Below are 23,557 nucleotides of genomic sequence, written 5' to 3' on the forward strand. Positions count from 1 at the left end.
TAACGCACATTTAAAGTTCCTCCATGTCTTTTTTTTTTAAGATTTTTTTGATGTGGACCTTTTTTATGTTTGCTCTTTCTAAAATATTAATTTAAATGTTTATTTCCTCTTTTACATTTTGTATTATAAACTCATTTAAAGCTACAACTTTACAAATATTGACGAGCTAATCCTAAAATTCAACTGGAAACGCAAAGGACTCGAATAGCTGTAGTTTTGGGCTGCATCCCATTAGTTTGGACACGCGCTATTCATAAGTTTTAAATATAATCTTAATTCTATTCTTGATTTCTCCTTTAGTCCTAATCATGTTATAAAAAAGGGATTTTAAATATTCAAATTTGTATTGCTGATTTCAAAACAGTTTTTTGCAATGGTCAAAAACAGGATCTTGCAATTTCAAGTATTTTGGAAGTTAAAGAGAAATCTGAGGTTTTCTTCATGAACAATTTTGATAAAATTTCTTCCAATTCGTGTAATGTCCTGCCCCGTAACGTTGAAAGTAAATACTAACTTAAGTTTCTACCATCTAATTGTTGTACTTTGCCCACTGTGTATTGTGAGGCTAAGAATGAAAACCAAGTATTTAGTCGGTAGTTCTTTCTTTATGTCTGTACCATCAAATCTTTTTTAGAGAGAAAAGACATCGAAGTTTAACAGCTATTCTTAACGAAGAAATAGCTTCACTCCACTCGCCGTCATACAACATCTGAGAATTTTCAACAGGAAAATAACTGGCTGCTCTCATGTTCAGAAAGGGGAGATGTGAGGAGAATTACACCATTTTCATTAACCTGGGACACTTAGAATCCTTTACCCCACCAACACTTGCTGCAGTTCATTTTGTATTACTGTGTACACTATGAATTCCTAACACAGGAAGCTAATGCAAAGCATACTGTTGTCGTCCTGGACAAAGATAATGTGCTGGTAACAATGTCACTTCTTGTATTTACAAGTTCAGCGAAAGAGATGAAAGGGACACCCATTCCTCTTCTTGGGAATCACAAGTTGAATAGAAGTATTCAGTACTGGTCATGCTGGATCTCTAAAGAACTAGGCACACACAAACCAATAAGTAACCATAAGTCCATAAATAATCATTATTTCACTTAATTGAAGTATTCACTCTTTCTAGATAACATCCTCAAAATAGTTTTTTTTCTTTAATATTAATTTTTGTTGTTGTTGTTGCCATTGTTTTGTTGGTTTCAGATTACCATAAACTTTTGTAACTTCTCTTAAAAATAAGAGTAATAATTTTCCAACTGTAATGACTAAACATTTATGCCACGCTAAATTATTATATTAAAAACCTGCTTTTTAAATTATATAAAGGGAATTAATAAGAAGTTCTCTAACTAAAAAAATGTTTTTAATTAAAAAAAAGAAGAGTAACAACAAAAAAAGAGCGACAATGTTACGGAACTAATAGATTTAACAATCCTCAAAGATATAACTCCAACCTTATGAATCCGGCGTCCTTAGGGCTAGCACAGAGCCTGGCACCTAGTAAGTCCTTCACAAATTTGTGTTAAATGAGCATATGTGGCACTGTCCAAATGATGCAGTTCCAGAAAAAGCACTCTGGCGCCATCCGAGACAAATCACATACTTGCCGCGTGGTTAAGATCCCTTGACTTATCCGGTCCTCTACCAAAGCTTTTCTCTCCATTCTTGGAAGCCCTTTTAATCCAATTCTAGTTCTCTGATGCTAACATTTTCTTTACAATCTACTAAAGAAGGAGGAGTCGGAAAGGGACAAGGGAGAGGAGGGAAAAGAAAAGAAAAGGAAGGTATACAGACCACGAAACTTCTCCACCGTCTCCATCTTACTGCTGTGTGCTCACAATGAGCCATCCAAAGTCCAGGAGGTTATGGTCTCTACAGGTGTTCAATCAGGCGTCTCACTGTTGATGTGGACCATTTTTAAAGCCTTTATTGAATCTGTTACAATATTGCTTCTTTTTCAGGTTTTGGTTTTTTGGCTGCGAGGCATGTGGGATCTTAGTTCCCCGACCAGGGATCGAACCCGCACCCCCTGCGTTGGAAGGCAAAGTCCCAACCACGGGACCACCAGGGAAGTCCCTCTCCGTGTCTTTTCATGGCTTCATGGCTTGTTTCTTTTTAGCGCTCAATAATATTCCACCGTCTGGATGCTCCACAGTTTGTTTATCCATCCACCTACTCAAGGGAGTCTTGGTTGTTTCCAAGTTTGGGCAATTATGAGTAAAGCTGCTATAACACCTGTGTGTAGGTTTTTGTGTGGACATAAGCTTTCAGCTCTTTTGGGTAAGTACCAAAGAGCACGACTGTGGAATTGTGGGGTATGAGTATGTTTAGTTTCGTAAGAAAGTTCCAAACTGTCTTCCAAACTGGCCGCCCCATTTTACGCTGCAACCAGCAATGAAGAAGAATTTCTGTTGTCCCACCTCCTCACTGGCGTTTGGTGTTGTCTGTATTCCGGATTTTGGCCATTCCAATAGGTGTGTCGTGGTATCTCATTGTTTTAATTTGCATTTCACTGATGACATTATGATGGGGAACAATTTTTCATATGCTTATTTGCCATCAGTATATCTTCTTTGGTGAGGTGTCAAAGTCCTTGGCCCATTTTTTAACTGGGTTGTTTTCTTATTGTTGAGTTTTAAGTGTTTTTTTTTTTGCGGTACGCGGGTCTCTCACTGTTGTGGCCTCTCCCGTTGCGGAGCACAGGCTCCGGACGCGCAGGCTCAGCGGCCATGGCTCACGGGCCCAGCCGCTCCGCGGCATGTGGGATCCTCCTGGACCAGGGCACGAACCCCTGTCCCCTGCATCGGCAGGCGGACTCTCAACCACTGTGCCACCAGAGAAGCCCTGCCTACTTTTTCTGTTAGCGCCCTTAGCATATGAATCATAGTTTTAAGTTCCTGGTCTGATAACTCCAACATCCCTGCCATTCCTGATGCTTGCTCTGTCTCTTCAAATTGTGTTTTTTGCTGTTTGGCACGCCTTGGAATTTTTCTTTTTTTGCATAAAAGGAGCTGCTGTAAATAAGCCTTTAGTAATGTGGTGGTGTGGGGTGCGTTCTCCAGCCTGTGTTGAGGGCTCAGCCTTTCCGTGAGCCTGTGCCTCTGGGCTGTGGTTTCTCAGTTTCTTTTTTCTCCCCTCTTGGGTGGGACAGAATGTCTAGAATGGGGTGGACTTGGGTATTTCCCTTCCCCAGGTCAGTTAGGCTCTGATAAAACCCCAGCAGATTAGGCACTGGTTAACTAGTCTACCCCTAGAACAGGCCTCGGTAAGAAGAATGGTTCCTTTTCCACTCCCCCTGCAGGAAGCAGAAGGAGATTTTTTTGTTTTTGTTTTTTAGATATTCGCTGTGGGAACCTTGTTAAACTCCTGGTGGTAAAGCTCACAATATTGTGGGGATCCCCCTATGACTGGATCCCCCTGCACCTTTCAACACTCAGTTGTCCACGCCGAGCCTCCAGCAATTCATCAGTGACAGCTCTGGTTTTCCTACACCGGCACTGGCTTCCACAGAAGTTCCTGCTTCTAAGTCTCTGCTCAGGTAAGAGGGAACTCCCTGCATTCACCTGTCTGTGTCTCCAAGCTTGTGGGCAGCAGTTTGCCCTGTGGCCTCGCCTCTTTTACGGATCCTAAAGAGTTGTTGACTTTTCACTCTATTCAGTTTTTTACTTGTTAGGATGAAGTAGTGACTTCCAAGTTCCTTACACATGGAACCAGAAACGGGAAATCCCTTTCTTTTATTTCTTATAAACAGCTTTATTGAGATATAATTCCCATGCCATAAAATCCACCTGTTTAAAATGTATACTTCAAGGTTTTTAGTTCATTCACAGAATTGTGCAACTATCCACCACAATCAATTTTAGAACATTTCAAAAAGAAATCCTATACCGTAAACACTCTGCATTCCCCCTCCTTCCAGCCAGGCAGCCACTAATCTACTTTCTATCTCTACGAACTTGCCTGTTCTGGACATTTCATCAAGATGGATCATATAATATGTAGCCTTCTGTGTCTGGCTTTTTTCGAGGTTCACACACGTTATACAGCATGTATCAGTGTTTCACTTCTTTTTGTGGTTGAATAATATTCCAGTGTATGGGCGGGCCACGTTTTATCTGTTCGTTAGTTGATGGACATTTGGGTAGTTTCCACTTTTTGGCTATTATGAATAATGCTGCTGTGAACATTTGTGTACAAGTTTTTGTGTGGCCATATGTTTCAACTCTTTGGGATACATGCCTAGGAGTGGAATTGCCGGGTCACATGGTAACTCTATGTTTAACTTTTTGAGGAACTGCTGGACTGTTTTACAAGGTGACTTCACCGTTTAAAAATCCCACCAGCAATGTATAACAGGTTCAGTTTTCCCACATCTTTTATTATCTGCCTTCTTTGATCACAGCCATTCTAATGGCTCGTCCTAGGGGTATCTCACTGTGATTTTGATTTGCATTTCCTTAGTGACGAATGTTTTCATGTGCCTATGGGCCATCTGTATATTTTCTTCGGAGAAATGTCTACTTAGATCCTTTGCCTGTTTTTTTTTTTTTTTTTTTGCGGTACGCGGGCCTCTCACCGCTGCGGCCTCTCCCGCTGCGGAGCACAGGCTCCGGACGCGCAGGCCCAGCGGCCACGGCCCACGGGCCCAGCCGCTCCGCGGCACGTGGGATCCCCCCAGACCGGGGCACGAACCCGCGTCCCCTGCATCGGCAGGCGGACTCCCAACCACTGCGCCACCAGGGAAGCCCTTTTGCCTGTTTTTAATAGGGTATTTAACTTTTTATTACAGTGTTGTAAACATTCTTTCTATATTCTAGATGCAAGTCCCAATGTGCTTTCTTGAATGGAAGGAGAAGTTTCAAAACTTCTGACTTCATGTTCTGAAGGATTCTGTGAGGTTGGCTTACTCTTTACTCTGCTTTCTTGTTTCTCACACCAAAGGGCAGCTTCTTTACAATTTTAACTCAGTATGAATGACACTGTTTTTGGAGCACTGCCACCGACCGCTTCTGTTTGAAATTTTCAACTAATAGCATTAACACTCCAGAACTGTCCCACACACTACCCAAAAAACACAACTACCCTACCATCTTCCTCTAAGAGAAAACATAGTTTTTTCCATAAAAATAGTCAAGTTCAGATAATTCTAAACTTTTATAAAGTACACACATCATCTAGGGATCTAGCTAATCATCTGTGGTGGCTTTAAATGTCCACAAATTCTTTGGCGCTCTTTCTTTCAAAAGGGACTTTACCCCTCACCCCTTGAATATGGGCTGAATTATATGCTGCATTTCTAATGAACAGAAAAGTAGGGTCGTGTCACTTCTAAGATTAGGGGACACTGTGGCTTCCTCCTTGCTCTCTCTTGCTCTGGTCACGAGGACACTTGAGCAGCCCAATGGAGAGGTCCACGTAGCGAGGAACTGAAGCCTCTTGCCAACAGCCATGTTGAGCACGCCATCTTAGAAGCGGTACCTCCAGCTCCAGTCACGCCATCCAATGACTACAGCCCCTGACAACATCCTGACGGCAACTCACGAGAGACCCAGAGGCAGAACAACCCAGCTGAGCCACTCCCAACTTCCCAACCCACAGAAAATGAGAGATACAAATGTTGGTTGTCTTAAGCCACTACGTCTCGAGGTAGTTTGTTATGCAATAGATAACTAATACGACACCTAAAAAAATAAAACTGAAGAGTAAGTGTATTTCTGAGCACAGTACCGAGAGCCCTATTCTAAGAATATCTACAAAACATATTAAAAACTGCATTCTCTCTGTGAAGTAGCCTAAATCTAATCCACAGGGACAATTTTTAAAATGTTACCCTAAAAGCAGGGGTTCTTGGTAGATTGTCCGGGAGCCTGAGAACTCCCTAAAGCCATTCGCAAGATTCTGTCTGCAGGAGTGTCTTTTTTCACGGAAGGGAAACCACATGTTTATAAGATTTTCAAGAGTTTTGTGACTCCAAAAATCTAATAACCACTTTCTTAAGGCATGACAGATGCTACCTTAAATCCTGGCAAGTTTCTATAATCAGGATAAAACTGCCCAAGTGTGACACCGTGCCTGGGGACACAGGGATCTTTTCAAGGAGGATTTATTGGGACTTGAGGGAGCTTACCAAGCGGGTAAAGCCTTTGCCACACCTGGGGCATTTGTAAACAGTCGGGACGAAAGTTGTATCATGGTATTTCTTGAAGTGCACGTTTAAAAGTTGCTTCTGTGGGAAACGTCTATTGCAGGAGAGGCAGGCAAACGGCTTCTCTCCAGTGTGGGTACGTATGTGAACTGTCATATGACGTTCCTAGAAGGCAAGGAAAACAAATGGCTGAGCTACTGACAGGGATTCTTTAGCATCAGACGTTATTTATTGTATACCTTTTTTTTTTTTTCCTCCCCAAAGATGTGTGCATTTTTAAGAAAAAACAAAGCAAACGCATTCTTGACACAGCACTGCCGTGGAAGTAGCGCGGTCTGGCCTCTAGGAAACACGCTTACACAGTCCCTGCCATCAGGTTACCAAGTTCTCAGGATTAATCCCAGCTGGTCCTACAGTCCCAGGAGGGATGGAGTAGAACATACCTCGGGGAGTGAAACCGTCATCCATTTCCCCTCCCAAAGAGCTTATGTATTTGCAGCCATATTTCTATAATTATTTGCCATGATCTGAGTTTACAAAGGGCAGATGGAACCTGCAAACTTGTAAATCTATTGTTAGAGTTTCAACTCAGCAGACTTTTGGGGTCTGAAGGACATTAAGCATCTAAACATTTTCCCGGCTACTTCCTGATAGTGTTACAAATCTTCATATCAATTTAAAGGCATAGTGGGGGACTTCCCCAGTGGCACAGTGCTTAAGAATCCATCTGCCAATGCAGGGGACACGGGTTCGAGCCCTGGTCCGGGAGGATCCCACATGCCGCGGCGCAACTAAGCCTGTGAGCTACAGCTACTGAGCCTGCGTTCTAGAGCCCGGGAGCCACAACTACTGAGCCCATGTGCCACAAATACTGAAGCCCGCATGCCTAGAGCCCGTGCTCCGCAACAAGAGAAGCCACCGCAGTGAGAAGCCCACACACTGCAACAAAGAGTAGCCCCCGCTCACTGCAACCAGAGAAAGCCCATGTGCAGCAATGAAGACCCAATGCAGCCGTAAATAAATAAATTTAATAAATTCCTTTTTAAAAAAAAAAAAAAAAGCATTTGGGTGAAAATAATTGTTCTTGGCAAAGAAATTGCCAAAAATTTTAACTAAGATTTATATGAGTAAATCATTTGGGGCATCAGGACAAGAATATAGAGAGAGCCAAGCAGAAGTACACATTTTATTTGTTTTACTTAAAATGGCATGATTATTCAGATGGAATATACGACCACTTCTGCATTACTGTTAATGCCCTAACTGATGGCCTCCCTTGCAATCTTTCTCTCATGAACATACACCTCCCCGCCACGCACCTTTCAGCTCATTCCTCTCTCCCAGGTAAGCATCACCTGGTCTCCTGCTGGGAGTTGTGGTCCAACCTGGGAGGGCTGCTCTCCAGGACCAAAGCGGCTCAGTGCACCCAGCAGTGCTCTGGCCTCATCCCTGGCCTCCAGGTACCCCTGTCTGCTCTCTGCTCCCCAAACACCTGGGGCTCTATCCTCCCTGGGACCACCTCCCAAGTCTCATCCATCTTCCAGGAAGCTCTCTTAGCTGATTTACACAAATTTGAGCCTGAGGCATCCAAACAGTCTAAACCTCAAAATCTACGAGAAAAACTCACTCTCCTTTATTCAAAGCATATGCTATTTCTAGCCCACACTTTGAAACACAAGAAGAACTGACCTCCACCTTTGGTGACCAGTGGCAAGGTATTCACAGTAGCACACGATGCTTCAAAACCGCTGTTCGGTTCTTCAGCTTTTGGTCTTAGGACCCATTATACTCATAAAAAATCATGGCCAACTCCATGGAGCTTTTGTTTATGGGGATGACATCTATTAATATTGACTGTATTCGAAATCAATTGAGAAATTAAAAATATAAAAAATATTTATCAATTCATTGAAAAATAACAACAAATCAACTATGTTAACATACCTCTGTAAATGTCTGTTATCTATTTTTTAATTTTTATTTATTTATTTATTTTTTGCGGTACACGGGCCTCTCACTGCTGTGGCCTCTCCCGTTGCGGAGCACAGGCTCCGGACGCGCAGGCTCAGCGGCCATGGCTCACGGGCCCAGCCGCTCCGCGGCATGTGGGATCTTCCTGGACCGGGGCACGAACCCACGTCCCCTGCATCGGCAGGCGGACTCTCAACCACTGCGCCACCAGGGAAGCCCTATTATCTATTTTTTTAAAAAACAAAAACACTAATGTCTCGCCTCATATATAAGATGGCGCTATTTGGGACATACCTGTATACAAAAGTATTTGCTGTTTACCTGAAATGCAAATTTAACTGGTCATTATCTATTTTTATTTCTAAGTGTGGCAACCTTATTCAAAGGAAATAGCTTCTGCCTTCGGTCTGCAGGGGTGTGTTCTTGCGGCCGAAATAGATGAAGAACATCTGCTCTCCCAGATACGTAGCTGGGAAAGGGAGCAGAATTTTTATAGTTTTTCTCAAATAATTGTGGGTATTCTTCTCTATTACACCAACATTCAACAAGTGGTGATTTCTTAAAAGTTGGTTAAAATGTGGGGCCTGAAACCACACCAGTGAACTTTTTGTACTTTGTTATGTTAAAATGTGCTGATCTTTTTATACTTTGAATGGATCTTTAACCCATGCGTGATTTTGTAAATAACATGCGTGATTTTGTAAATAACAGGTGGGTCATTTGGAAAACATCAGAAGCTCTGAGTTATAAAGAGCTTCTAGGTGTTGAGTACATACTATTAAAAATGCTTTCTTAAAATCACTTCAGTCTCATTTGAAAAGTCTTAAGTATTAGAAAGCTGCCAGGTTCACGCTGATGGATGTAAGTTTTCCAAGTGGGAACTGCTTTCTTGGCAACCCATTTTCCTTGACGTGGCAGGATCACTTCATTGGCTTTCAAGAGAACGTCTACCAAATACCCAATAATGGAATAAGTAGAGTTTGTCGTCTGTTCTTTCAAGAAAAAATAGTGATTCATGAAAAGGTGGCTAGTTGAGCTGGCAACTCAAAAGTCCCACAGATGCCTCCTCCAGATGACCACCGTGCTTTGGAGGACAGCGGAGGTGCTTTATGCCAACTTCGTAGTTCATCACGCAGACTATTAAAAAGAGCATTCAGGGTCAATCAAGATGGAATAAATTGAATAACTTTCACGGCTTTGTCAAGGACATTCTTAAGTAAACTGCCCTTCCTTTTTGCTGCCAGTGCACGAAGAACAAGAACACAGTGGTCCTGCTTGGTGTGGCCGCACTGACTCACGTTAAAGCAGCTCCACTGTTCTTGCACCATCAGTGCCAATGTCACCTAGTGAAAAGGGCGAATAATGTGTTGGCATTACAACTAGTTAATAACAGTGATCTTGATCTTATGATCCTGATCGGTTTCAAGGACCTCTAGGGGTCTGTGAGCCACACTTTAAGAACGCTTGCTTTCAACTCTCGGCTCCTCCCCCAAGTGCCTGAAACACAGTACCTGCTTGCAGGCGTAGTTGCAGTGTTCACACTTGAACCTCTTCTCGTTTTTGTGAGTTTTCTGGTGCTGAATGAGAGCATAGCGCTCGTGGAAGACAGCAGAACAGTAGCGGCACTTCATCTCTGCAGCTTCGTACTTATGCAGCTTGAGCAAATGGACACCTAAAAGAGTAACCGAACATCACGTGGGAGAATAGGGTTACTTTCCGTGAGGCCGATTTCCCCCTACGCTCCAAATAGGGTTTCTCACCCTTGCTACTACAGGCAGACCTCGGAGATATTGCGGGTTCCGTTCCAGACCATCACAATAAAGTGAATCACACGGATTTCCTTGTTTCCCACTGTGTATAAAATTTATGTTTATGCTATACCGTAGTCTATTAAGCGTGCACTAGCACTACGTCTAAAAAACAATGTACATACTTTAAAAATACTGCTAAAAAATGCTAATCATCTGAGCCTTCAGCAAGTGATAATCTTTTTGCTGGTGGAGGGTTTGAAATATTGCGAGATTTACCAAAATGTGACATGGAGACCAGAAGTGAGCAAATGCTGTCGGAAAGATGGTGCCCACACACTTGCTCAACGCAGGGTTGCCACAAACCTTCAATCTGTAAGATACGCGGCAGCTGAGAAGCACGAGAAAGCAAAGTGCAATAAAACGAGGTCTGCCTGTATTAACGCTTGAGGCTGGCTCATGCCTTCCTGGGTGGGTGTCCTGTTCTCTGCAGCATCCCTGGCCTCTACCCTCTAGTGCCAGTAGCATCCCTTCCTCCCCGCTTGTGACAACCAAAGTGCCTGCAGACACTGCCAAGTGTCTCCTGGGAGGTAAAATCGGTCTCAGCTAAAACACTGCTGCCCTAAATGCATGGCACGCTGGCACCTCATCTTAACCTTCGTTCATGTGGAGCCCAGCGCTACCTAAGCTAGGGCACGTCAGACCTGGCGTGTTCATTTAACAAGCACTTGGAGAACCCTACGGTGTGGGCGGACTTTGAGGATAATGTTAAGATGGTTCTACATAACGAAGATATAACTTCTGTATTCTGGCTTAAAATAGAAGCCCCGACGTTCTGTTAGAGGCCAGTGCTCTGGTTTTCCCTACGTCGTACTTGAGAGGCGCGCTCTAGGATAGTTTCGGCTCAACTAAGTCCAAAGCGTGGTGGCTTTGTGGTCCTTTGTGTGAGACGTCTCTGCACCTCATACGTGCCGACTCGGTCATTTAAAGAGCTTGGTGTCTCATATAGTGACAGGAAGGAAGACTTAGCTTGTGTACAAAGCATCTTACGCGTATATGGAGGTATAGGGAGTGCGCCACCGACTTGGATGGGACATGACCTGTATTTCTTTGCCGTGGTGTCGGTAATGTCCTTTCTTGGCAACTGGCTCAAGACTCTTGTGCCCTACGGGGTCTCACTGGGCTGTGTTTTGCAACTGACAAAGGATCTGGACGCAAAGTTAAGACTTCATGAAACACCTTCACCCTTTCAGAAATGTTTGCAAATGTTTGTGCCTCTCATCTCCAGAATTTCTCTGGGCAAACCAGGGACTCTATTTCTGCCGACATATTCTGAGTGTCACAGTGTTATGTGTTTTAGAAAGAAGAAAATGAGAGACCAGGAACCCTGAAACAAAGGAGAGGGGCTGGTTCACTCACCGTCACCTCCACCACCGCCCCCGGCTAAGTAGGGCCGGTTTCCTCTGCAGGCGACATACAATCCCAGCTCCCAGTCTGGCACTCGGACCTGCTCAAGGTGCCTCGTACTGTTAGGGGGGTTCACCTTGTCACAGGACGGATTTCACGTCACATGAAGCGGGCTCTTTTACTGAAGCAAGTTCCTTACGGAAAGAACCATGTCGTGCTTCCACCCTCGGTTCCCAGAATTGTCTGGGGTCACAGCAAGGGTTTAAGAAAAATTTGCTGAGTGTCACGGGAGAGATCATTTAATAGAGTCAGAACCTGAAATCAGGCCACCTCCTGGCACCTGGTCACGAGACTCTGGGGCAGTTCGCTTTTTGTCCCTTATCCGCTTCGTCATCTGTAAAAACAGGCCCACTATGGAATAAAATAATACCCGGGAAGCCCTTTAGGAGCTCAAATGCCCGTGAGAGCTCATCTGTGTACCTGGACCGGGCCTGGGCCAGACTCTGAAACTGCACTTACGAGATCTAGCCACAAGATGGCATCACAGCACGTCCGGAAAAATACCAAACACACACCCAGGAGCAGCACCTGAATCCCGCTGCCTCCCTGGAATCAGGCCCAGGGCTCCACAGGCTTCCCGAAGAGCCGGCCCACGGGGCAGCTAAAGGAAGTTCTCTAAGCCAGACACTCACGCAGGTCGCTCTTCCTTGCAGTGACGGTGTCACAATGCGGGCACTGGTACTTGGGGACGTTCTCGCCATGCTTCTGCAGGACGTGTATCTTCATGGTCCCGCTCTGGGTGAAGCGTGCGTGGCAGATGTGGCATTCGTAGGGCCTCTCACCTGGGACACGGATGACAACAGTGACCCTCCGCCGAGGGGCTTCACCCCGAAACCCCTGGTGCTCCCCAAAGGACACCTGGGGCTGAAAGCCTTTCTTTCCCCCCCAAGACTCCCTTTGCAACTCCTTTCTCATACGTTTAACCCCCAACTAGGGCCAGGTCCCTAAATCAAGCCCGGACAACGTGATGTCCAGCTGTGTGGACAGCAGCCCAGATGGGCGACTCTCCTAACATCTGGCGGTACTCACAGTTCAAGACCCACACCTAGTTCCTACCCTCGGCGTAAAGAACCCAGAAGCACACATAATCATAGTCCTTATAAAACAAAATATAAAGACGGTGCTTTACGGAATCAGTACACTTTGTTTTTTGTTTTGCCTTAACGTTGAAGGATGAATTAAGGCGCCGACTTTGAAAAACCTGGAAAACCTATGGGAGCAAATAGTTGACGGTGTTTACTCTTCACAGTGGGGTCACCACGGGGTATCTACGTGCTGTGTTTACGTGTTGAATTACGCTCCCTCAACGCTAAATAAATGCAGAGGCAACATCCCTGTGTCAAAACTTCACTTTGACGTTCGACCTCTAATTCTGCACCGAAGATAACTTTGCCAAGGTCACTTGTAAGAAGGAAACTACGCTTTACTTATTTGGTCTTAAGCGTGAGAAACTTTTACCGGAATGCGTCCTCATGTGCCGTTTCACCTTGCAGGCGTCTTTGCCGGCGTAGCTGCAGAGATGGCACTGAAAGGGGCGCTCGCCCGTGTGCGAACGGATGTGGCGCTTCAACTTACTTGCCTGATAAACAAATGAAAGATATTTATTGCAGCAGAAACTCCAAACTTGTGGCGTCTTCGATAAACCGGCGTTGTAAAAGATCTAAACGAGTCCGATCTTAACAGCAGAGCCTACCTCCCACCCTGGAGAGAACCTGCTAAAGCCACTGCCGCTTCCTTTCTGCAGCGGATGACGCTCTGCATTTGATGTGTGTGCGTAAGACCCTCGGGCGACAATGAACGGGACGTTCAAGAGACTCTCACCTCAGCTTCACTTTACAAAGGAAAATGGAAATCTAGCTGCTCCCTGGCATCCACAATCTTATTTTCATTTCTAAGGCAACGGCCTCTCAATAGCTGCAAAGTTTAGATCATGCTGCGGAAGTGCAGAGGCCAGAAAATTGTTTCCTTGCATACCAGAGAAACTTGAAAACATGAGCTCTTGAATGGACCGACATCTGTCGGAGGTACTTCACAGTTCCAAGTTCTGTGGACCCTAAACGGCCCAGGGATGGAGGAACACCTTCCTTGCCATTAAGAATAGATTCTACGCGGGGACTTCCCTCATGGCGCAGGGGTTACGAATCCGCCTGCCAATGCAGGGGACACGGGTTGGAGCCCTGGTCCGGGAAGATCCCACATGGTGCGGAGCGACTAAGCCCGTGCGCCACAACTACTGAGCCTGTGCTCTAGAGCCCACGAGCCACAGCTACTGAGCCCACGTGCCACAACTACCGAGCCCGTGTGCTGCAACTACTGAAGCCTACATGCCTAGAGCCCGTGCTCCGCAACAAGGGAAGCCACCGCAATGAGAAGCCCGCGCACCGGAACGAAGAGTAGCCCCTGCTCGCGGCAACTAGAGAAAGTCCAGCACAGCAACGAAGACCCAACGAAGCCAAAAATAAACAAATAAATACATTTATATATAAAAAATAAGAATAGGTTCTACGCGGTAGCAGTTTGTAAGAACTTTTAAGTAGAAGAAAATACCTTCTAATTTGATTAATTACGTATCATAGGCAATTAGTTAAAGGGCAAACATGCCCATTTTATCATGTTTTGGGCCTACTGTAGTGACCTTCTAGGACTGTTCTTATTCTGTATTCACTTCTTTCAGGCTCTTTTCTACCTTTAGCAGAAACAGAGGTAATGAACCACGCTTGGGCTACAGACGTGGGAAAGCCCTCAGCAGCCTGTCTGTGATCTCAGGAAGGCTCCACTTGGCCTGGTTCCCTAATGTGCAGCAAAAGTACCCAGAAGCCTAAAGAACATTCAAGAACAAAGGAAGACTCGGAATGGAAAACAAGACCCAAACCAAAAAATTTAGCTTAGATTTTTAGAAGAAGAAAAGATAGCTTTGAGTGTATCAGAAAGCAAAACAAAAGGAATTTTAAAAACTGTAGCATGAGAGGTTTGAAAAGCGGAGTGGTGTGCATGATCAAAGAAGGCTGTGTGTAAACCTTCTCTGGACGGCTTTGAAAGGTAGGAGGGGGAGGGAGGGGAGTTCAGAAGTTGGGGTACTCTGCATCCCAGCTTCACACATGCCTGCTGGCATATGTGTAAAGGGGTGGCGTCAGGGTGGGGGGCTTTGGCCACTCCCCCTTAGAGCAGACCAGCATGCTAGGACTTGGAAGATGCAAAAAACAGGGTGAGGGCAGAAACAGAGGGTCCATATGTTGAGGTCGACCCTGGAGAAGGGTCTCAGCGAACGTGGGCAATTTGTGCTGAGAACTGGCAGGACACCAACCAAACGTCTATTCTAGGCGTAGGATTCTCAGATGGCTTTGTTTTTTGAAACCCTCATTTTGTGTTTTCAGCGTACAGTTTCAACCTTTAACTCAGATGACAAATAATTTTTGAAAATAGTTATAGCAAAAAAAAAAAAATTTTTTTTTTGGAATCAAATTCTGCCGTCTGTGAAATTTCCTAGTTGATGAAACGCAGTTTCATCACTGCTGTATTTAAACTTTAGCCATCCCCTTTAACTCAGTTCAATTCAAGCGTATCGTCCTTTCCCAATGGGGCTCAAAATCAGGACCCAGCATGCGCTCTGCTAGATAGTGGAGTTCTTAAAGATTAATTGTACAAAAGTGACACTCAAAAGTAAATATAGGGCTTCCCTGGGGGCGCAGTGGTTGGGAGTCCGCCTGCTGATGCAGGGCACACGGGTTCGTGCCCCGGTCTGGGAGGATCCCACATGCCGCTGAGCAGCTGGGCCCGTGAGCCATGGCCGCGGAGCCTGCGCGTCCGGAGCCTGTGCTCCGCAACGCGAGAGGCCACAACAGTAAGAGGCCCGCGTACCGCAAAAAAAAAAAAAAAAAAAAAAAAGTAAATATACCGTTCTGTTGTTTCACTGAGGGTGTGCTAAATCTGCTGGAAGGTATAAAGAAACTGATCTAGTTGAAATGAACATGACTTATAACTGAAGATTTAACAAGTTGGCCTCTGTCATTAAGAGTGGAAATGGCCACGTTTAAACCTTTTTTTTTTTTTTTTTTGCTGTACGCGGGCCTCTCCCTGTTGCGGCCTCTCTCTCCCTGTTGCGGCCTCTCCCGCTGCGGAGCACAGGCTCCCGGACACGCAGGCTCAGTGGCCGTGGCTCACGGGCCCAGCCGCTCCGCGGCACGTGGGATCCTCCCAGACCGGATCACGAACCCGCGTCCCCTGCATCAGCAGGCGGACTCTCAACCACTGCGCCACCAGGGAAGCCCCGCCATGTTTAAATCTTTAAGCACATTGCTTTGTATCAAATCAAGTGCCACTGAGGAAAGCTCAAAACTCTCAGCGAACATTCAGATTGGGTCTCTGTTCTGTCAGAGCAAATACACTTCGATTTTGTGGAACGAGTCCTACAGAGAATGCAGGGTAGAACTTTTGAACAAATATGAGAATTATTTCTCCAGGACCATATGTTATTTGTAATTTGTACAGCTCTGCATACTGCTTTCCCTAGTCAGTAATCAAAGAAATCACATTTAAAAAATTAAATTTAGGAAACAAAATGAGTATTGTTTCCTGCAGAGATGTTACGAGAGATTCTACTGGTAGTTTGACTTACATGACTGTGACAGCAGCTTCTTAATACAACACTACGCAACTTGAAGAGTGAACTTACCTCTACGCTAGCGTACTTGCACATGGAACATTTAAAGGGCTTCTCGTGAGTGTGTTTATAACGTCTGTGTCGGGCACGTTCTCCACTGGTGACAAATGCCATGTCACAGTCACCACACTTGTAGGGCCTGGTTCCTGTAAGATCACATCGTTTATTCTTTCAAGCAAGATTTAGCCACACTTTTCCTAGGGAATCATAACTTATTAATGACACTCAGTCTCAAAATGCTTTAAAAATTAAGAGGCTCTTCAAACCACAAAGGCCCCGGAAAGATATGAGAAAAACCTTGGGAACATCCAACGTGTTTAACTAAAATTGAAGAAAAAAGACAAAATTAAAGTCTAAAAAACTGCATTATTTTAATATACAAACAGATGGATTTGCATTCTTACCTAAGCCTCAACACACATCATTCAAGGTAAACGTCCCTCTCAGCTGTTTACCTGTATGGGTGTTGATATGATTCCGAAGGACAGTAACAGTACGGAAAGCTTTCAGGCAAAGGTGACACGTATAAGGCTTTTCATTGGTGTGAGTTTTCATATGACGATTCAAACTCGAAATTCTAGAAGAGGTGAACGTGCAGATGTCACAGTGGAAGGTTCGTTTTCCTTCTGTAGGAGGGAGAGACAACATTTATGTATTTGTACAAACCTTTCTTTAGGTGTTCAAGTTCCACTTAAATACAAAGTAACTACACACATCCTTTTCTCACCTAATGTGGTAACTGAACAAAAGATGCTCCATGCAAATGGTAAGCAAAAGAAAGCTGGGTGGCTATACTAATGGACAAGACAGACTTCGACAAAAATTGTTACAAGAGACAAATAAGAACATAACGCAATGATAAAAGGGTCAAACCATCATGAAGATATAACAATTATAAACATACGTGAACCTAATAACAGATCCCCAAAATACTTGAAGCAAAAACTGAAAGAACTGAAAGTAGGAAGAGATGGTTCAGTAACAGTTGGAGACTTCGATGCCCCACTTTCAACAATGAAGAGAACTAGACAGAATATCACCAAGGAAACAGAAGACTTAAACAACATTATAAACGAACTGGACAGAAGAAACAGCTATAGAACACTCCACTCAACAACAGGAGAACATACATTCTTCTCAGGTACATAAGGCACCTTCTTCAGGAAAGACCATATGGTAAATCAGAAAACAAGTGTCAATTAATTTTAAAAGACAGAAATAATTTGCTCTCTGACCATTATGGAATGAAGTCAGAAATCAATAAAAGAAGGAAATTTGGAATATTCACAAATATATAGAAGTTAAACAACATACTCCTAAAGGACCAATGGGTCAAAGAAGAAATCACAAAGAAACTGTAAAATGCTTTGAGATGAATAAAAGTGAAAACATGGCACACCAAGCTTACAGGATATAGCTAAAGTGCTCAGAAGGAAACTTTTAATTGTAAACACTTACATTAAAAAAGAAAAAATATTTCAGATCAATAACCTAACTTTACATCTTAAGGAACTAGAAAAGTAAGAGAAGTCTAAACTCAAAGCTAGCAGAAGGAAGAAATAATAAGGATTAGAGTGAAGATAAATGAGATAGAAAATAAGAAAACAGCAGAGAGGACCAATGAAACGAAAGTTGGTTCTTTTAAAAGATCAACATTGACACTTTCTCTAGACTTGTAACTAAAAAAAAAAAAAGATAAGTCAAATAACTAAAATCAAGAAGCAAAGTGTACTACCAACCGTACAGAAATAAAAAGGACTATAAGAGAATACACAGATGTGTGCCAATAAACTAGAAAACCTATACAAAATGGAAAATTCCTAGAAACACACAAACTACCAAAACTGACTCAAGAAGAAATAGAAAATCCAAATAGCCCTACAATCAATAAAGAGATTGAGTCATTAATCAAAAAAGTTCAACAAAGAAACCCCCAGGGCCAGATGGCATCATTGGAGAATACCACCCCACTTAAAGAATTAACAGCAATCTAAAACTCTTAAAAGACATCTAAACTCTAACATCTAAAACTCTTAAAAAAAAAAGAGAGAAGAGTAGGAAACACTTCCCAACTCATTTCATGAGGCCAGTATTACTCTGATACTGAAAAAAAGACACCAAAACAAAACTATAGACCAATATCCCTTATGAATACCGATGCAAAAATCTTCAACATACTAGCAAACCAAATCCAGTAGCATATTTAAAAGATTGTGCACCTTGACTACGTGGAATTTATCACAGTAATGGAAGAGAGGTTGAACAGATGGAAATCAATCAATGTAATACACCAAACTGACAAAAGAAAGGGAGAGAAAGCCCTACATGATCATCTCAATAGGTACAGAAAAAGCACTTCACAAATTCCAACACCCTTTCATGATGAAACACTCAACAAACTTGGAATAGAAGGTTTTGGGGTTGAGTTGTGTTCCCCAAAAAGATCCGTTGCAGTCCTAATGGCAAACATCTATGAACGTGACCTTACTTGCACATAGGGTCTCTGAAGACAATTTCAGATGATCATACTGGACTAGGACAGGTCCTAATCCAATATGACTGGTATCCTTATAAGAAGAGAACAGAGACACAGAAAGAGACACACGGAGAACTTTATGTGACAACAGAGGCAGAGACTTGGAGGGATGCACCAACAAGCCAAGGATGCTGTGGTTGCTGCATCAGCAGAAGCTAAGAGAAAGGCATGGAACACATTCTCTTTTAGAGCCTTCCAACAGAGCATGGCTGTATCAACACTGATTTCAGACTTCCAGCTTCCAGAGCTGTGACAGAATATGTTCATGGTTTTTTTTTTTGTTTTTGTTTTTAAGATGTTGGGGGTAGGAGTTTATTAATTAATTTATTTTTGCTGTATTGGGTCTTCGTTTCTGTGCGAGGGCTTTCTCTAGTTGTGGCAAGCAGGGGCCACTCTTCATCGCGGTGCGCGGGCCTCTCAGTATCGCGGCCTCTCTTGTTGCGGAGCACAGGCTCCAGACGCGCAGGCTCAGTAGTTGTGGCTCACGGGCCTAGTTGCTCTGCGGCATGTGGGATCTTCCCAGACCAGGGCTCGAACCCGTGTCCCCTGCATTAGCAGGCAGACTCTCAACCACTGCGCCACCAGGGAAGCCCTGTTTATGTTGTTTTAAGCCACCCAGTTTGTGGCATTTTGTTATGGCAGCCCTGGGAAGCTAATACAGGTACCAATTTAAAAATGGGCAAAGGATTTGAATAGACATTTTCGAAGAAGACACACCAATAGCCAATAACACGTGAAAAGATACTCAACATCATTAGTCATTAGGGAAATGCAAATGAAAACCATAATGGGACACCCCTTCACACTCACTAGGATGGCTGTAATTTTTTTAAATGGAGAATAGTGAGAATGTGGAGAAAGTGGAACCCTCCTACATTGCTGGTGGGAATGTAAATTGGTGCAGCTCTGCAGCTCCTCAAATAGTGAAACATAGAGTGTCCAGCAATTCCACTCCTCGGTATACACCCAAAAGAACTGAAAACAGGTGTGCAAACAAAAACTTGTCCATGAATATTCATAGCAGCACCATGGACAATAGCTAAAAGGTAAAAACAGCCTAAATCTGGATCAACAGATCACTGGATAAACAGAACATGGTGTGTATCCACACAATGGAATGTTATTCAGGGGTGAAGGGATGAAGTTCCGACACATGCTACGACGACGTGGATGAGCCTTGAAAACGTTATGGTATGTGAAGGGATCCAGACACAAAAGGCCATGTGCTACCTGGGTATGATTCCATTTAAATGAAATGCCCAGAAGCGACTGTTTGATGGGTACACTTTTCTTTTTAGGGTGATAAAAATATTCTGGAATTAGACAGTGGTGACGCTTGCACAGAATTGTGAATATATTAAAAAACCTGAAAATGAGCTAGGAGCTGGGAATTTGGGGGTACAATCTCTTAATTTAAATATATGAGAAGCTAATATATAGCAAAGGTTACGAATGCAACCAGCTACTGAAGCCAGAGGCAATCAGCCTAAATGAATAATGTTAACCACACGTAAGAAGAAGGGACAGTGGTGGCAGTGTGGCTTTCTAAACTGAGTCTCTTTCTAACCCTGACTAGCTGTTGCTAGAAGGAGGAAACAGCCGAAGGTGGCCAGATATGACTTTTTATAAATGAGCTAAAAGTTGAGACTTCAAGGGTGGACTCTCTTGATTTAAATAAGGGAGAAAAACTAATACTTTAAAAAAAGCTGAACAAATACTTTTCGAGGGTCAGAGTCATCCTCTTTCCTGGCCTCACCTAAACATCCCCTCCCCTTAAAGGGAGCCTCTGCTGCCCTCTGGGCATCACTCCTTCCTTCTCCAGGGCCTGAAGCACTTGCTCTGGTCTCCGTCAGACCCCCTAACCCCCCGGGGATGCAAACTAGGGAGCAGATGGGGCCCAAATTTCTATTTATGTGCACGGCCCTTTTCGGGAGCCTCTGTACTATGCTTTCAAAACATCTGCGCACAAGATGCAAAACTCTTTTGGATTTGACTCACAATACAGAACGTTAGCTCAAAACTTCTCCCATTTCCTGACATGCTGAAAGCGACTAAGGCAACCACTTCAAACTTCAACTACCATCCCCTTCCCCTGAAGAGAATCAGCAGCCCTGTTGTTTGAAGAGTCTCTTACAAAGGAACTGGCCTACCCTTTGTCTTTTTTTGACTTTCTGTAGCGTTGGCTTCTTCAACACGTGCTTGACCCAGCGCAGGTTTCTCAATATTTAAGGGTGAAATTGTCAGAACAATTTCAACTCTTCCTTCATCTCCTGGTCTCACTTCCAGAAGAAGAAACTGCCCTTCTGTTTCTTCACTGGATCCACCTTCAGCCAGCAGCCGTTCCTCTTCCTGACCTTTCTCAAGCTAATACACAAAAACAGGTATTCAAACAAGTACAGTACTATTAATTACAGCCTGATTCAACTCTTTGCTTTGATGAAACCACAGAATCCATAGAGAAAAACACAAATTAAAGAAGCACAGAAGATTGTCCATTGCAACCAAAATGCTTCAACTGTAATTACTAAGCATCGAGGGTCTCGGTGGTGAAACAGAACACAATTTAAAGACTCGATGCGTCTCATCGTATTCTAATTAGTGTAACTTTTTAAACTCTTCAAAAACAACATGAGGGCCCCCAAGATTTTCCTGGGAAATATTTTTACTGTATTTAATTTTAAATTGCAAATTTTAAACTGCTTGTCCATACATAATACTGCATGAAGGGTAACTCTAAAAAACAGTTTTCTGGCTTCCTCCCCTGCCCCCCATTTTATTAAAACTAGTTGTACCTTTCTAGATCCAGAGCTTTCTGCCAGGCTCACTGCACACTTACTGTCTTCACTGGCCTCGGTCACATTCTCCTCCAGAACATGAAACTGCATCACCTCCACCTCCTGCAGCAGGTACACCTCCTCCTGGATGCTAATGGTGACACACTGGTGCGGGCTCTGCTGGGACCCCTCCCCAAGCCACACCAGTGACTGCAGCCCACTACCAGCCTGCTGCACCGTCCCCTGCACCTCTTCCTGGTGCTGTGGTGCCAGGTTCTGCAGCTCTGCATCTTCGGAGGTCAAGTGCACCATCTGCAGGGTCAGGATGTGCTTCTCGCCCTCCTCCGGGATGGCCAGCAGGAGCTCCAGCTCGTCCCCTGGGATCTTGGCCTGGAGGGCCCCGTGGGTGCTCTCGGCCTCTAACTCTTCAGAGCTTGGGTGTTCCCTCGCTCTGCACACCCCTTCTTCTTCCTCCTCCAGGGCTTTTTCTGTTATCAACCCTGGTTCTTTGCTTTTGGTGAACTGCTCCGGAGGGACAGAGATCTCGGTCCCTGCCATTGTGACTTGGTCTGTCAGAGAAAGAGCAAGCCGTGTGGGTGGGCACAGTGGGTTCGGCCTAGCAGGCTTTGGGGCTGGTCAAGGCCTGACAAGGTTCCAGCCTCAAAAGGCTTTGGGGCTTACACGGCTCAGGACTAAGTTAACTCAGCCTAGGCCTACAAGGGGCTGGACTAAGTAGGACTGAGACTAAAGCAGGTGTTTGTCCAGAAGATTCTAGAACCAACAGATGTGGGCCTGGGCAGGCTTTCAACAAATGCACATTCCAGGCCTGGAACGCTTGACCCTGTGCAGGCTTCCAGCAAATGCGCATTCTAGGCCTAGAAGGGAGGCCTGGACAAGCTTCCCACCAGGGCACAATTCCAGACTCAGCACCCTTTGAGCCACGGAGGCTTTTTGCCTCGAGCCTCTACCCACGCACCCTTGGCCATGCAGACCTCAGGTCTAGCATGAGCCCCTCCTGGTCTGGGGCACCTCCCCCCTCCTGGCTCCACCCTGGCCGACCCCCTCCTCGCCACCCACCGGAACCTTTCCTGCCCACACCCACGCGGAGCAGCTCCGGCTCTGGAGGAGGCTGCAGTCTGGCCCCCGGGGGTGGTCCCTCACCCGGGAGGCGTGGCATCGGCGCCCGGCCGGCCCAGTACCGGTAGGCTCCACCTCGTGCCGCGTGCTGCAGGCCACCGCCTGCCGCCGCAGACAGCTGCCCGGGCTCGAGGGTCAAGAATGGCAGTACGCAGGCGCAGGGCAGGAACGTGGCCGCGTGCAAGGGGCGGGGCCGGGGGAGGGGTTGATGGGGCGTGCGGAATCTGGAGGAGGGGACGTGGGAGCTGCAGGGGGCGCTGCAGGTAGTGCTGAGAGACCGTGGCGGGGTGGGGATGGATGGGGGGGGAGTGGAGGGGAGGGGGCGCTGAGACCTGGGGGGAGGTGGTGAGGGGGGGAGGGGAGGGGGACCTGCAGGGGGCGCTGAGACCTGAGGGGAGGTGGTGAGGGGGGGAGGGGAGGGGGACCTGCAGGGGGCGCTGAGACCTGGGGGGAGGTGGTGGTGGGGAGGGGAGGGGGACCTGCAGGGGGCGCCGAGACCTGGGGGGAGGTGGATGAGGGGGGGATGGGAGGGGGACCTGCAGGGGGCGCTGAGACCTGCGGGGAGGTGGTGAGTGGGGGGAGTGCAGGGGAGGAGAGAACCAACTGAAAGGGGTTTTGAGATATGCAGTGTGTGGAAGGGGGAGGAGGGAACCCGCTGGAGGCTACGAAGAGATGGCGGAGGAGAGGAAGAGCGGGAATAGAGGGAGGGAGGGGGGAACACAGCGGGCGTGATGGAAAACAGGAGTGAGCCCAGGACATGGCCAGGGGATGAGAAATGGAGGTCAGTGGAGTAAGAGACGTTGAGGGGTGAAGGGCGGGCTGTGGAGGAGATATGAGGAGGCCAGAAGGAAGACACGGCTATAGGTGGAAGCAAGAGGGAGCGAGAAGGCGAGACGCTGGGAGGGGCTGGACCCCATACAGTTTTACATCCTTCCCGGCTCTTTAGACAGTCTAAAGTGCTTTCCAGAAGCTCTCCTGTAAGGCAGCTGGAGGGCAAGGGAAAGTGAGGGAGAAACAGAGAAGGGGGTGGGCGGAGAGGTGAAACTCAGAAGGAGCTGTGAACCCACCACCTGTCCTTGAATTGTTCGTTTTAAAGGGGTTACTTTC

General features: G+C 45.5%; 1 protein-coding gene across 1 annotated transcript; it reads right to left on the bottom strand.

Moving 5' to 3' along the window:
• Positions 1–6,115: 6,115 nt before the first annotated feature.
• CTCFL (CCCTC-binding factor like) lies at positions 6,116–21,871 on the bottom strand (the record flags this gene model as incomplete). The annotated part of the gene is made up of 7 exons (XM_082669852.1): positions 6,116–6,322; positions 9,640–9,800; positions 11,976–12,125; positions 12,802–12,922; positions 16,016–16,149; positions 16,459–16,629; positions 21,349–21,871. 7 exons carry the CDS (start codon positions 21,869–21,871, stop codon positions 6,116–6,118), a joined length of 1,467 nt encoding a protein of 488 aa, XP_082525978.1.
• Between the last annotated feature and the right edge of the window lie 1,686 nt (positions 21,872–23,557).

This window comes from Grampus griseus, assembly GCF_964374135.1.
Source record: "Grampus griseus genome assembly, chromosome: 14".
Classification (NCBI taxonomy): Eukaryota; Metazoa; Chordata; class Mammalia; order Artiodactyla; family Delphinidae; genus Grampus; species Grampus griseus.